Source organism: Rattus norvegicus, chromosome 4 (assembly GCF_036323735.1).
Source record: "Rattus norvegicus strain BN/NHsdMcwi chromosome 4, GRCr8, whole genome shotgun sequence".
Taxonomy (NCBI): domain Eukaryota; kingdom Metazoa; phylum Chordata; class Mammalia; order Rodentia; family Muridae; genus Rattus; species Rattus norvegicus.
The window spans coordinates 142,956,194-142,971,912 of record NC_086022.1 but is presented as its reverse complement, the minus strand read 5'-3'; the positions used below and the strand labels follow the sequence as shown (position 1 = coordinate 142,971,912).

At 45.1% G+C, this 15,719-nt stretch overlaps 1 protein-coding gene across 4 annotated transcripts in view; it reads right to left on the bottom strand.

Annotated features, from left to right (window-relative positions):
• The window catches only part of Itpr1 (inositol 1,4,5-trisphosphate receptor, type 1), a 323,105-nt gene that overhangs the window by 94,593 nt on the left and 212,793 nt on the right, over positions 1-15,719 (bottom strand). For all 4 annotated transcript variants that reach the window (XM_063285577.1, NM_001007235.2, NM_001270597.1 and 1 more), the window contains 2 exons: positions 15,327-15,459; positions 13,159-13,349 (listed from right to left, as the gene is read on the bottom strand). In XM_063285577.1, the coding sequence (XP_063141647.1) occupies positions 13,159-13,349; positions 15,327-15,459 (324 nt within the window). The remainder of the gene's footprint in view (positions 1-13,158; positions 13,350-15,326; positions 15,460-15,719) is intronic.

Genomic DNA, 15,719 nt, shown 5'->3' with positions numbered 1-15,719 from the left:
GGACCGGGGAACCTGAAACTTGAAGGACGTGAAACTTGTAATGTGTACAAGTTTATTTGGCAAGCAATGCCCAGGCTGAAGGGAAGAGCCTTTCATGGTTTCTTCTTCTGTCATTTACGGCCAAGTTTACTGACAAAACAAATCAAAACCAACCACACAAGCCATCTTCTGAGGCACTAGACCGACAGAGCATCCTCCAAAGAGAAGGCTCGGATGACATTTGTCTTACGAAAAGGTGCAAGGTCCCCAAAGGGGGCATGGACCCATGTCAATGTTAGGGAAGTTGGTGGAAGCTTCTCTGCACCCTGAGAAACCAAAACTAAGATGTGAGAGGAAACATCTATGCAGCCACCACCTAGCCCTGGCATTCTGAGTGTCTTGAACTCTGGGACCCTGTTTCCTCTTCAGCAAATAAAGGGGTCGCAGTAGCACTTTTCACTTAGGAACTGAATTGAATTGAAAATGAGCTCAGGCAGAAGGGGTGCCTAGCTGGCTTCTGGTACCCCTTACTTATTATTAGTTATTATTAGGTTATTATTAAGAAAAAAAATGAAGAAGTTAGCCCATAAAGTATTTCTCCATTGACTTTATGTATTTATTTCCCTTCGGCTCAGATAAACCTATTTTCTTCTTATTCTTAAAGAAAGCACTCAAGATGCCAATAACCATTAACAAGTTATCCTGATGTTGGCAACCAGAAGGGTAAGATGGTTAAACAACATGGTGGCATGTAGAACTAGGGCCGGAACGTCTCCTTCTTTAAGGGAATATTTTCTGAGCACACAGCATGGTGCGCATCCTGGAGAATCAGATGGATTCTTCATCTGGGAGTTAAACTCTCCAGTGAGTGGAAGAGGGAAGAAGTATAACCCTAAGGTACCCTGAAGTAGAGGCGTTATTATTATTATTATTATTATTATTATTATTATTATTATTATTATTATCATCTATCATTAGCAAGAACTGTATCAGGCTGCATGTGTCAGCTGAGCTGAGTACCTTCCACATATGGTCTCAGCACGTTCCTAGGAATGACCCACAGAGTGGGATCATGGACAGCGACTCGTCACACTCAGGCTGGACACGCCTCATCTAGCACATGCCGAAGCTTCCTTAGAGCACTGGTTAAGGCAAAAAGATTTGTCCTTGGTCCCCTTGGGTCGTCACCTGAAACCAGCTGAGGTGGGCTCATTTCTATCCCAATTAATGCACTGTGCCCAGAGGTGGAGATTCCCCCTGCCTCTGCCTCAGGGGATCAAGGGAAGTTTTCAGAATAGAAGCTGTTATAGTCAGGGATTGGGAAACCTTCTAGGCGCATGGAATGTGGGCGTGGCCTACACAGAGCAAAGGCGGTTCGGTACGTGGCCCAACCCAGTTCACCTGCACTCAGGTATAAGGGTGGACAGTAAGTGGGAAAGAGAGAGCAGAAACCTAGGCAGTGCCCCATCTTATGGGGCACCCAAAGATGTCACGGAGTGTCAATGGAGCCAGGCTTCTCTTCAGAGGTGTCAGTGACAATGATGCTAAGAAAGGCATGGTGGCTGTGGAAAGGCTGTCCTGTTGCTGCATGGGAAAAGTCTGGAACTGAGGCATCATGAAGCCAAGGCAGGTAGGGTGTATAGCAAGGTGACTGAGAGGATGAGCTCCAATGTCTAAGGCTTGTTTTTCTATTCCATTCCAACCCTAGCCGTGCTGCTCTGCACAGATTATTGACTCTAGAGTGCCAACTCCCTTGCTGAATGGAAGTCGTAACTGAATCCTGGCCGAAAACTACTGGAAGGTCAAATAGGCACAGAACTGATCTGTGACCAACAATAACAAAGAAAAAGAATTAATAACTTTATGGTTGCTAGCTTAGGTGGCTGGGGGCTTGGTGGTGATGACTCATGGGCAACGTCTTGGCATATAAATGGCATGGAAGAGAAGAGAGTAGATGGCAGCCTGACTGGGGTCACTCTAACTAAGAGTTAAGTGAGGTAAAGATGCTCTAAAGAGATTTGAGCAGAGATCTAGAAACTGGTATAGAGATGGGGCCAAGAGCTACAACTTCGGGAGCTGTTGGCCTAAGTGCTGGCTGGATGCCCCGGGAATGAATGGAATCATGCAGGAAGTATGTGGGAGGAGGAGACAGATGGGAGACAAGGTCCCAACAGTTCAGGTATCTCAAAGGTAACCATGAGCCTTTAGGAATCCCTGCCTTTTCCTCTGGGAGAACCTCTGTGAGAAGCACAGAAACGGCAGACCATAACGCCACAAGGAAGTGACTAACCTTAAAAGCGGGATGCCCTTAGGTTGAATGGTCAGAGAAGGCCCACAGATCACAAGTCTGGAAGCTCAGGTATCTAGACTTTAAGCCACATGGATACTTCCCTGAAGATGAATGCTGTACCCTGCCTTCTGGAACTAGGATAAAAGGCAGTCAGTAGAGGTGGATAATTATAAAGGGAAAGTGGATATTATCTGAAGGAAAGAAATAGTGCTCTAAAAATAATATAACCTGAACCCACTTCCAAAAGGAAGGAAGGTAGGCTGGATGGATGGATGACTGGATGGATGGATAGACAGAGAAGATACTCAGTACCCTGAGTTTCCTTTTGTTAGCTAAGTGGCTACAATATCTTGGGACTTCAGATATCTGATAAATGTCAGACATCTAAAACCTATAATTGCCAGTCCTGGGGTATGGACAAACTTAGAACAAAGGAGTAAAATCCATGTCTCTTTCTACTGTATGGCTTATTATTCAGCAATAACAATCAAGTAAGCACAGGGTTGGCAAATGATTTTCTAAAAGACGGCATGACAAGGGTTTACTGTCTTATTCCAAATGCTCAGCTCTGCCCCCGTGAGTGCAAGCAGCCATGAAGGACACTTGAAGGACAGCTGTGTTCCAATAAAACTTTATACAAACATGGACAGTTGGTTAGAGGTGGTCCTTGGGCCATTGCTTGCCAACCCCAAAGTATACTGTAAGGAGGAGAATCTGGCGTCAATTTGTACTGCGTGTTCAGAAGTCACAAGGACAAGTGCAAATGACCTAGAAGTGGAATAAGATATAGGAAGGAAGTCTGGACCTGCTGTGATCCAGGAGACGAAAGGAAACAGAGGCTCAACTTCTTCTCTGACACCTTCCTTAGCTTTATTTTTATTTTATGTTAATGGATGTCTTGCCTGCTTGTAGGTCTGTGCACCAGAGGGGTGCTGTGACCACAGAGACCAGAAGAGGGTGTCAGGTCATCTGGAACAGGAGTTATAGATGGTTGTAAGCTGCCATGGGCCTCTGGAAGAGCAGCCAGTGTTCTTAACTGCTGACCCATCTGTCCAGCCCATTCTCTGGCATTTTTATTTGCTGCTCTTTAGTCATTCAGAGACTGCCAGAGTGCTCCTTTAGATGTTGGGTCTTAGAACTCTAGTCCTGCCTCTAGGAATTACAGGAGGGGAGGAGACCAGGACTCTGCTCTTTATCCTTTCTCTCCTTTTAGTTTTTCTTTGTGGATGGCCAGAAGAACTGATATACATAAAACCCTCTTCTGTCTGTAGTGGGACTTTGTCACTCAGGAAAGAACAATATCGGGTCTCCAGGATCTCTAGAGTACTATCCCCATGAGCTGGCTTCTTCCTAATAACGGAAGAGTCAGTCTCGGATGAAGACGCCTGGCGATTCTTAAAGCAGTGTCTTGCCCTTAACAGCAAAACTGAGTGCTTTTAGACACACGCACTGCCAAAGGTTGCCCCTCGGGCAGACTCGCTGACAACCAGAATGGAGCTCTGAGAATTCACATTTTTCTTTGCTGGGAAGTTAGGTCAGTTTGGTGTGCCTGAGCGTGGTAACTGCTGTGTATGGCACACATATATGGAAGCTGGAGAAGGGCATTAGGCATCCTTTTGTATCAACCTCCGCTTTGTTCCTTTGACAGCCTCCCATTAAGCCTAGAGCTTGATGTTGACCGTCAAGCCGCAGAGACACTCCTGGTTCTGCTCCTCACAGAGCTAGGGTAACAGGAACATTTGCGACTACCGTCATGCGAACTTGCCTCACAGCACTTTTATCACTGAGCCATCTCTCCAGCCCCTACGGTAACTAGTTTTAAATTATGGTTTTCTATGAGACCAGGATTTAGGCCAATAATCCAAAGGACTTTTGTTCAGTGATGCGCTGGTTTCCTGGAGAAGGATGGGAGGACAATACACTCACATGTCAAAGGCAGTAGAGGAAGAGAAAAGGCAAACCAGGGAAAAGGACAGACTGGGCTGTCCTCTGCTCATCTGGTACGGCTATCAGCACAAGAAGTTATATACACCAAAGGCATTCATATTTCCAAACTTTCTAGATGTTCAAAATCATCTTAAACATACAGCCAGAAAGGTTTAAGTAGACGGAATGTGACAGAGAAAACAGAACATCCCACGGGCCTCTCTGGGTGATAAACCACTTCATAGAAACAAACAAACAAACAAACACTAGAGAAAATTTTGACAGAAATCAAGGCCAATAAATGAAGCCTGTCTTTAAATGACAAGAAACTTCATGAAACAATAGAAACTAATACCCAGATGTGTTAAGAGCTTAGAGGAGCTGAATGCCACACAAGGCACTTTCTGGGACTCAACAGAGGCCCCGAGAGGCAGCACCTGTCACCAGCTTGCTCTGCAGGTGAGCAACTAGGCAGGGAAAGGTTAAGGGACTTTTGCTGGAGGCCTGAAGAAAGGGCATTTCTTGGCTCAAGCACTTTCATCTCTTGCTTTTGGTTTCATCTTCTGGAGAGTTCCACAATGGTCTTTGTTTTCCAATCCCCATGATGGAAGAGAAATTGAGTTTCAAATTCAAAGTCACTAAAGGCTGACAATGTCCCACTCAGGAGGCCAGAGCCCTTTGTATGACAGGTCTCTCTTTCAAGGCTCTCTCCCAAATCTCTGGATATTCGTGCATTGCTTTTCAAAGGAGGGCCAGGAGTGAGAAGTGGACCCTAGATGTGTTCTTCTGGCCAGCGTAAGTGGCCTCACTGTTCAGATCCCTCTGTGCCGACTGGTAGGCACAGTCTTGGGGATGGGGAGGGATGGCCCCTGGAGATGTCAGGTCTTAATGCCAACAACCATTTATAAGTCCCTACATGGTGGGGGGAGAACAGCCCCTGATTCTGGGGTTAGCTCATTTCTTTCCACATGGATAAAACCTGAGGTTAGAAAACACCACTTGAAAGTGACTCATATCTAACTCCCTGCCAAAAACAACACCCATTTACGTAACTCCCTCACACAGCAGACTTTTCCTCCTCCTCAGGGTGACTGCCCGATCAAACTGGGGCTGATCTCCCTACAAGCTGGCCTTCTGTTTGTTACCACAGAGTCAAATCACACTATTCACCTACATGCCCCTATCTCTCTGATGTTGGGGGGACAGGGGGTCGCAGACAGCCAAAGAGATGTGTTCCTCCCACACTGTGTTCTGCAGTGATAGGCCCAGGAAGAGTACGATGTTATATGCCACATCGGCTGGGACTCATTTCTTAACCCAACCTTCAAAAGTGGTCAGGGAAAGGCCCCATGAATCAGGGAACTCTCTCTTTTCAGTTGAACTCACAGCCTAGTTTCTGGATTGAGTGTATCTCATATTTTCCACCTCTAGCTGTGTACGTGCAGAAGGGAAAACTTTCATTGGGTGTGTCTGTAACCCAGACCTTGGCAGAGGAATAGCCGTGGGCAGTCACTTGATATATGAAAATCACTGTGCTTCTGCAACTGGAGGCAAGTATTCCAAGAGGGAAAAAAAAATTCCCTTAGTTTGCTACGGAATGCTCTATAGTTAGATAAACCCATAACCTCTCCAAACATCTGCATTAGCTTTAAAAAGTTTAAAGCCATGGAGGTTCACAGACAGATTTTCTTCCTCCGCTTTCCAGGTAAGGACAACCCCTGTCCCCTGCAGATAAGAGGAAATGAAGGGAACTTCCCCCGGGTGCTGGTAGGAACATCTTAGTAGGAAGGAGCACAGAAGTTGGCACGGACGTGAAGGACGGATATACAGCACCATGAGGCTTACTGAGTGCTGTGTGTGCCAGAAATTAATTCATAAGCAAATGCTTATTTTATAGTTTCCCACTTGCGACAAAACATCAAGCAGAAAGGAAATATTTCTTCTGGGGGTTGGCACTGGATCGGAGACAAAGCAGCAGGAAGCGAGCGGTCCTCAGGATAAGCCTGATCTCCCACTGCCTGACAAGTGTGTCACCCATCCAGAAAGCGCAAGGCTTGTGCCACCATCTTCAGACTCCTGTAAACAGAGCTGCTTTGAAGACTCCAGACAGGAGGATTACCATCATTAGAGACGCCTTGGAAGGGAAAAAAGATTCTGAAAGCCTTGGGGACGGGGTTCCTCCAAGTCGATTATGCCACAACTAGGACAGTCAAAACTTGGCTTCTGGCATTTTTCAGGAATCCGGGTGCTGAGAGGTCAGTGATGGGGGTTTCAGGACAAGAGTGTTGAAAGTATTCCTCTGCTATTGGGTCTGGTTTCCTATGGACTGAATCTTTTGACGATCTGGCCAATTAAATCCAGGATTTCTGGAGAGTTAAGCTCCCCAGTGGCCTGACCCTCAAGACAAGACAGTTTTCACACTCCATCCAAAGGGGGTGGATGTGTGTCAACACTTTTTACAAAGAAGGGACTGTACTTCCAAGGAAAAATTACACTCAATTCCAGAGGCTAGAGTACTGTCCTTCCTTGCACTCAAAGTTCTTGGCTTTGACTGACCCATGCTGGTGTGCACAATCAATTATAACTGAAGGAGAACGGACTGGTTCCCGGGCAGCCCTACCAATGCCCTTGCTCTTCCTTCTACACACTCTCCTCCCAGTGGCAGGTTGAGGCCTTCTGCAGCTGCATTGCTTCATGGGTAGAAGGTAGGAGTTGAGCCATCCTCAATTCTTAGCCCAGGCATTAAAAGGATGGACAGCTGGGTGGTGCTAGGAGACAGATGGGAGCCAGGGCCATGGCTCAGTGGTTAACAGTGCTCACTGTTCTTCCAGAAGATCAATGCCAGGACCTGTGGTTGGTATCTCACATGGTAACTACATCTCTGGAGGATCTCATCCCTGTTCTGGACTCTGAATCTACCTATGGACAGGTTAAACATGGACAGACTCATACACAGATTCACACAATTACACACAACATTAAAAATAAAAATAAACCTTAGTGGGGGAAAACAATGGGCAGCTTCAACTTCTATTGCTTCGAGCATTTCTATTTCTCTAAGAACCCAGCCACCATGTGGTAGGAAGCCCCCCACATACGAGAACCAATACACTCCAGCTCAGGCTGAGAATCAACTCCCACAGTCCAACAAGTGGCCATGCTAATGACTCTAGTCCAGGTCTTCATGACGAATTCAGCCCCAGTCAAGACCACATGGCCTGAAAGAGTCACGTAGTTGAGCTTCAGCCCACAGAAGCATGTGTGAGACTGCTATCGAGTGACTACTGGGATCTGAAGGGGTTAATCAGTGATAGATAGCAAAGATGGATGGCAAGGGAGGTTTAACTGCACCTCTGACCCATCACTTCCCTGAGTGTATTTCATCTTTCAGAACAGAGAGTTCATGTGTGCATGCCTCAGGGGGGAACTGAGAGACTTAAATGAGACACTGCGAAGGGATGAGAATCCTACAGAAGAAACCCAGGACACCAAGCTGGATGCTTAGTTAGCTGTGGCCTATCAAGTTAGTTGGTCTGAGGCCTATCTTTTTCACGTCTCTTAATTTTCAAAATTGCCATATGCTACCATTATGTTGGATGGATTTTCACACACATAAAAAGTTGCATGAGTCCAAGGAAAGGAAGGCACATAATACCTCCATGTCCCAAATACTCCTATACTTGACCAAATTCTCCCGTGACCCCTGACTCTGAGAGCTGGTCTGGTCTCCATCACTATCTGTCCTTCCAAGGAACCAGATAGAGAAAACTTAAAGGTATGTTGCTGTCTGTACACTCACTGACTTCTCTCCTTCAGCCTAGTGTGTGAGATGGACCCAGGCTACTGCCTGACCACCAGCTTAGCTAACTTTCATCGCTCGGTTCCCATCGCACGCATGGACTATGGCTCACTTGTCCAATCGTTACTATTTTCAATAGTTATTTTCACAACTTAAAGATGACTTCAGAAATGGACTCCCTAGGGAAATAACTAAACAACTAATATTACTTAAAACAAAAAAAGGAAAGCCTTGATCAAAAGCTGCGAGAGTCCAGAAGTCCCTGCCTGCTCGTTCTCACGATAGACAGGGGAGTGTGAACTGAAAGACAGATTTTGAACCTCACACAATACAGGATTTGAAAGCTACTTTCCTTTTGCTTCTCATGTAAAGGAGGTAGAAGAGTCTGGGAGGGGGTGAACGGCACTGTGAACGTAAGCCTAACACAGCCCTGCCTGCGTCTCTCCATCGTCCTTCCCACAACGTGTCACTGGCAAAAACAAAGCTCAGGAAACCCATCTGACCACAGCACGCTGTCCTTCATGAGAGCGTGCACGTCACCCGGAACAGGAAGTGGTAATGGGCAGTGAGTTCCAGTTAGGATGGCCCTGCCTTTCGTGGATCACAGCATTTACTTCGGCAATCATTAAGAGCCGCCACTTCAGTCCTAACTGCAGGCAGACTCACCTCCCAGCTGGTCACTTACTACTTTGAACCAGTCTCTCTCCAGCAAGACCAAACTCTGAGTCACCCCTCCCTAGGGTTCCTGTCCTCGGTTGGTCCCAGACACAACTCTAGCTCTAAATCCTTTTCTCCAGAGAAAAGAGAAGCTTGGGGCAAAGTGGGGATCTCCCAAGTCAACACCATGCTAGAACAGTTCCTGGAACCATAAGCCTGATACCACACAGTGGGTCACACTGGGCCCCCGGGTGTCACAGAATAGGGTGAGGCAGAGGGAGCATAAGCTACAGCCTGAAGGCCATGTCCATATACACTGGCAAAGCCTACAGCTTATCCACACCCAGCCCCTTTACTCATCACTGTCCTGGTTCCCTAGAGAGGGAGAGAAAGAAAGTGCTTCTCTCAGGAGTGGCTGACCAGAACTCATCGCAACATCTCATCTTCCGCCAAAGCACGTGAGTCATGAGTGTGTGACAACATGGAGCTAATATTCATAATTCCTGAATAAGATAAAGAACTGGAAGGAAAAACAGCTTCTGTCTGCCTCGCCATCACTGTCAGGACGGATGCTATGAGAAACAGGGCGTCTTGCCAGAACCCCAGATTCCACCTCAGCAGTGAGCCTTGGGAGCTGGCAGTCTCATCCCTGTGAGCCGCCCCACGCTTCCTTATTCCCTCACCCGTGGCGGCTCAGAGCATCTACTCATTCCTAGGACAGGAAGTCTAAAGAGACAGCTGGGACGTCTGCCCTCTCCTCTGCAGGACTCAGTTAGCCAGCTCTGTCTCAAGTCCAGCCTTGGCCTCAGCGGATGGTGTCACCCATTGGTGGTCTACTCCTCTCTTGCATCAGGGTCCCACAAGGCCTGGACTCTCCCTTAACCTCCCCTCTTTTATCACTTACTAAAATACACCTAGTTTAAGTGTAGGGCTCAGTGTGTAACCGTGTACACAATCACGTAACTGCCACCTACACAAAGATACAGAATGTTTTCCTGTCATGCAGTGGCCTCCCTTGTGTCCCCTAGAAATCCTCTCCCTAGCTAGTATTATTGTTATTGGAGTCATCAGGAGGTAGAGTGCTTACTACCTCAGCCCCAAATCATTACTATTTACCCTTTCCAAGAAATAAACTTCACTGAGTACACTTAAGGTATGCAGCATGATCTTGTGAGGCCATATAGACAGGACTTAACTTACTACAGGGAAGCAAAGCCACCCATCCACACATACTCTTACACACACATTTATTTTTTGTTTCCATGGCAACAGCAGAAAAGACAATCTCAGTTTTCACAGATCTCATACAAGCTGCCATTTCATTACCTGTATCAATCCCCGAGCTATGCATCAGTCCTATGCGTTATCAATGCTAGGCATTAGGACACTAGATTTGTTAATACTACATATTTGCTACTTAGCAAATTTGTGTCTTTTTGTTTTCCTCCTCAGTGACGAAGACTGAACCCAGGGCCTTGCGCATGTGAGTTAAGTGTTCCACCACTGAGCTACAGTCCTAGCACGTTTTCCTGAGGCCGGGTCTCATGGCCTTAAACTTGCTGTGGAGGAGTGGTTTGTACTGAATTCTCCCCATCCCTCATCTACTTCCTGTGGACTGGGATTACAGCAAACTGATTTTTGTTGTTGTTGTTCTTGTTTTTGAGACAGAGTCTCTGTCAATACAGAGCTCTGGCTGTCCTGGCACTCACTAGGTAGATTAGGCAGGCCTTGATCTCATAGAAATCTGTCTGCCTCTGCCTCCCAAGTGGTGGTATTAAAGGTTGAGTACCATGATGTCCAGCCAGAAGATTAACTGAATTACTGTCTCTTACCTCCCCTCTGATGACAGACTTCAGAGTCTTAAGTGATAGTTTTGAGGCCCCCTTAGAGGGGTACACTGCTTTTCATATAAATCGTATATAAATTTCATCTGGGCTCTCTCCCCTCTCTTACACAGTGCTCTTCAGTCTTGGAGACTCAATCCCTGTTCATGTCCTTCTGGGCCTTGTTAGCCGGTCTTCCCCTGTGGCCTCACATTTAGTTTTTACCTTGCAATCTTATGTCCATCCTTGAAAGCACAGGTCACCAGAAAACTTTTCACAAACTCTTTAACACTTTATACTGATCAATCTGTCTGTCTGTCTGCCTATCTATCTATCTATCTATCTATCTATCTATCTATCTATCATCTATGTATCATCTAGAGATATCACCTTATTATCTTTGTCAACAAGTGGTTCCCCAAGTACAACCCCTTTTCACTGGGAAGCTATAAGCTCCTCTTGACATGTAGCTTCCTGTATGAATGTACATGTCTCCTCTATCCTTGCTAGACATTCCATTTTTTTTTCCTATTTCTTTTCTGGAGACTGACCTCTGAAATTCTTAGATTTCTTCCTTTAGCAAAGCTTTTATAAAAACATTGGGAGGTGGCTGGGCATGTAGTTCAGCTGGTAGAACATTTGTCTGGCCAAGTGGCTATTTTGAACAATTGATCTGGCCACAGGTGATCCAAGACCAGGAGCAGGTTAGCACTCCTATCATGCTAACACAGGGAACTGACACTTTGCATAGAGCGCTTGGAGGGAGTGTATCCCAACAAAGGGAAAGACCCATAAATGCAGCCATTCTCACACCCAGACAGCACTCAACACCAGTCTCAATATATCATGACTCACAAACTCAGGTGTGCACGTGACAGCTCAGACAAGCAGGAGACTTTGCCACTAGCACGGGTGAGTAAGTCACGGCCACAAATCTCTGTGCATAAGAAGAAACTTTGAAGTGTGTGTTGGACCAAGTAGGGATTGGAGGCCAGAAAGAAGGGCCCCTGCCGTGGGTTATGCAAGGCACAGGTTCCAGGCTGGAAGAGCGAGCAGAGGCTAAAGTCCAACTCTAACCTGTGCTGTGATTGCTAAGTGAGTGTCTTGGCCCAGACACATCTTTTCTTAGGGAGAAACAACCTCTTCTGATATAGGAAGATACGAGACTCTGTTCTGAATTCAAATGTAAGGCCGAGAGAGTATCAGGTCGAATACAGACGAAGGGGAAAACCTTCTAGTACAGGAATGAAGTTTGGATCAAAAGGTGTGTGTCTGTGTTCACAGGTAAATACGCCCAAAGAAAGGCCTCATTCAGTAAGCTCACACTGAAAGAAAGACTCAGGCAGACTGGGATTTTAAAAATGGTTAAAGGGCTCAAAACTAAGGAGACCGAGGCAGGAGGATCATCAGAAGTCTGGTCTAGGGCTGGGGAGATGGCTCAGCGGTTAAGGGCATTGACTGCTCTTCCAGAGGTCCTGAGCTCAATTCCCAGCAGCCACATGGTGGCTCACAACCATCTGTAATGGGATCCGATGCCCTCTTCTGGTGTGTCTGAAGACAGCTACAATGTATATATATATATATATATATATATATATATATATATATATATATATATATAATAAAAAATCTTTAAAAAAAAAAAAAAAACGAAGAAGTCTGGTCTATGGAGTGAATTCCAGGCCAGCCTACTATATAGACACATATCATAAACACACAACTTTTAAAATAAACAGAATCATTTTAAATGTCCTTTCTAGTTTAGCATGGTATCATGATTGTATCTGTAATTCTGCTACTAGGAAAAATGAGGCAAAAGAATTATCTGAAGCCAAGAGGTCAGAGTCAGGGTCAACCTGGACAACCCAGTAAGATTCTAAGAGGACAGAAAAATTAAAGAAAAAGCCACTTGTATGGAAAAATTGTAAAACATACACACACACACACACACACACACACACACACACACACACACACACACAGAGGTTCCTTTAAATGAACTCTGTGGGGCTGGAAAGAGAAGACTTTTTATAGAGGACCCAGGTTCAGATCCTGGAACTCACAAGTGTAACTCCAGTTCAAAGGGATCTGCTGCCCTCTTCTGGCTGCTGTGTGCACCTGCACGCATATTATGTACATAAACTAATATAGGCGCACACATACAGAAAGGGAGCAAGCCTTTTGTTAACGGTCTGTTCAAGGACATTTGCCAAAATTAATGTTGTTTAAATATTATTTTAATAATAACATTAGTGTGTTGAATATTATTTAAAAATACACACCATGTGCAGCCAACAAAAATGTCATTCAGTCATTTGCTTTCATTGAACTTCAGTTTAAAGATAGAGTTTATCGTTAACAGTAGTTACAGAGCCTCTGGATGGGTAAACACTTTAGATTTTCTAAATAACATAAGTCTGAACACTCTTCTGAGCCTCTAATGACAAGAGCATCTGTATTCCTGAATAGAGACTATAACCAGACTTTAGTCATCCATTTGACACACATTTCAGCACACCTACGCTACACCTCAAACACACATACACTTTTGAAGTACACCTGAAAACTCAGAACAGTCATAGCGTGAGGAAAATGAGCTCTCCCTCAGGAGACCAAGGCTCAGCCTGGGGACCGGGCCCTCAGAACCAGGGTCCTGCATCAGCTGCCACACCAGCTCTTCCTACCTGGATAGTGGTGTTGCCTCCTTCCAGAAGTGCGATGGCCAGGAGAATGCTTTCGTGGAATACTCGGTCGCTGGATGCATTCATTATGAGGTCGATGACCAGATTGGAGGCGCCTTCCTTGTCGAGATGACATTGAACCTCAGCCAGGCTCATCTCACCCCGGCTTGTGGAGCCGGACCCAGGACCTCCCCCTGGAAAGGCAGAACATAACTCAGATTGAGATGCTGAAAACTATTAATGATTTTCATATTCACTAAGTGCCGACCCTTAGTGCTCTAAATGGTCACATTATTTCCTTTAACCCTCTCGGTGAGCCCAGAGAAAAATGCTGATTATTAACCAAGAGGTGAAGGTGTTTGTCTCAGGACACCTAAACTTACAAGTGGCAAGGACAGGACTGAATTCAGGTAGACAAAATGAAGGGAAATGGATACGTTTTCATCTAGTGACCCAGAGCCATTCAGCCTATTTTAATACGGTATCTTCAAATATGATGGCTGGGGCATAATTACTAAGAATTGGTTTAAGAGTCAAATCAAAAGGAAACGTCTCTGAAGACTCCTCCTGTGAAAGCTTCACCTAAAACAGTCACCACCGGCCTTCTAACAAACTCATTCTCTGACATCATTCACTCATTCTATGAAAGTATTAAGGCAGGGCTTGGCATGAAGACAGGAGCTGGGCATGGAGGAGGGGTGGACGAATGAAGTCTCCGGCTTCACAGCTCTTCAGACAAGATGGAGACAGGGAAGGGGAAAGGGACCATGGCACTCAGCGGGATGGTTTCTGGTTATTTTTGGAAAGTTCACATTTAAGAACACGCCTTCAGTTATTATTAGCAGTAGCTGGAACAGTAAAACATAGAAAATGGACTGATTAACTTCAGAATGCAAAAGAACAGAACTGCTGCTCTCACTGCGGCCATAATACTTGTGTGTCCTCTGCCAGAGATGTAAGGCAGCCCATACTGGAGTCTCTTCCCATTGAGATACCTTCCATTTCCTCATGTATCTGTCAAAAACCCACCTCAGATAATACAGAGGAACAGTTTTGAGCTGTCACATGAGAAATGGTTCTACCAGAACCATGGGGTATTTGGGGTTTGAAAAGCTGTGTTGCATCTCTGAAGTGTCCAAGAACTACATCACCGCTGAAGCCTGGCAAGTTCTATGAGTCAGACAGACAAACTCCAAGTTTTCATCGGAGGAAAGCTAAACATTTCTCCTAACCACAAGGTGCTAGGATTAATAATACTAGGATTATAAGAAAAATTAGATGTATTTTATTTTCTGTATATGAGGGTTTTACCTGAGTGTACTTCTTAATTGCACCACAAGAGTGTCTTGGGCCTTAAGATGTTTGAAGAGTGTACTGGATCCCCTGGAACTGGAGTTACAGATGGCTATGATCCACCAGGAATGTTAGGAACTAAATAAATTGGGTCCTCTATCTACTAGTGTGATAAGTGCTTAATTACAGAGCCATCTCATTCACCCAAACAATATGTTTTGCATGGAACTTTCTAAGGATCTGAATCTGCTCCACAACCACAACTCCAAAATTATATCTCAACAAGTCACTTTTGTGTCTTGAGCACTGGGCAAATATACATGGTTCGACGTATATGGTTTGAACTTTGTGGTGTGTGTGTGTATGTGTGTGTGTGCGTGGTTTGAAATAGACCTTTGTTTTTCTGTTAAACTGTGCTAAAACTAATAATTGTCATGTAAAGGGGTAACTTGAAGAGTGTTTGGAAAAGCCCTCAGAGCATTCGGCAGGCACATAATCAATGCTAGCTTTCACCACCTTGGCTGCCATTATCCTCATCAGTTTATGGGTAAGTACAACTCCTAACGAGCGGGGGGACAAGAGACAGTGAAATCTGGCTTCCCACATCATCTGAGTCTCACCAAGAGGATCACGGCATGGGAAAGGGAGGCGAAGGATGTGTGCAAAACATACATGCATGGAAATGCGCACGTTCACATAGCAAACAGATCAAAGTCAAAAGAAGTTACAACAAAGAGAAACAAATGCAAAAACAAAGAAACCCAAAAAACTGCCAATACAAATGCACCTAAGTTTCAATCTGTCAAGCAAAAAGCAGACAGCTACTTGTGACACGCTCAGTTCACACAGGATGCTCATCAGCACAGCACAAAGCCTACCTCCTCCCCCAGGCTTGCTGGGTCCTCCTGGTGATAGTGGACCATTGCCAAAGCTGGTAAGGCTCTCTCTTCTTCCTGAAGGTCTGATGTTTCCATAGTAACGGTTGACCAAAATTTGCCGGAGTGCCTCACCCTAATTCGAATAGGATAATGAAATCAGATTTCAAATTTAAAGCATAATTGAGTTATTAATGTTTAAATTAAGAGAAAAAAAACCCACACACATACACAGGGGTATTCAGGTATATTCAACTGTGATTCACGCAGTGGGGAAAAAAAGATTAATAAAAAGCATTTAAGAAACTTTGAAGTCAACTTCTAATATGTTCTCAGGGAACAGAACATGTTTTATTTTTATTTTCAAGAACTGGTGGCAATCTGCGCTATTCAATT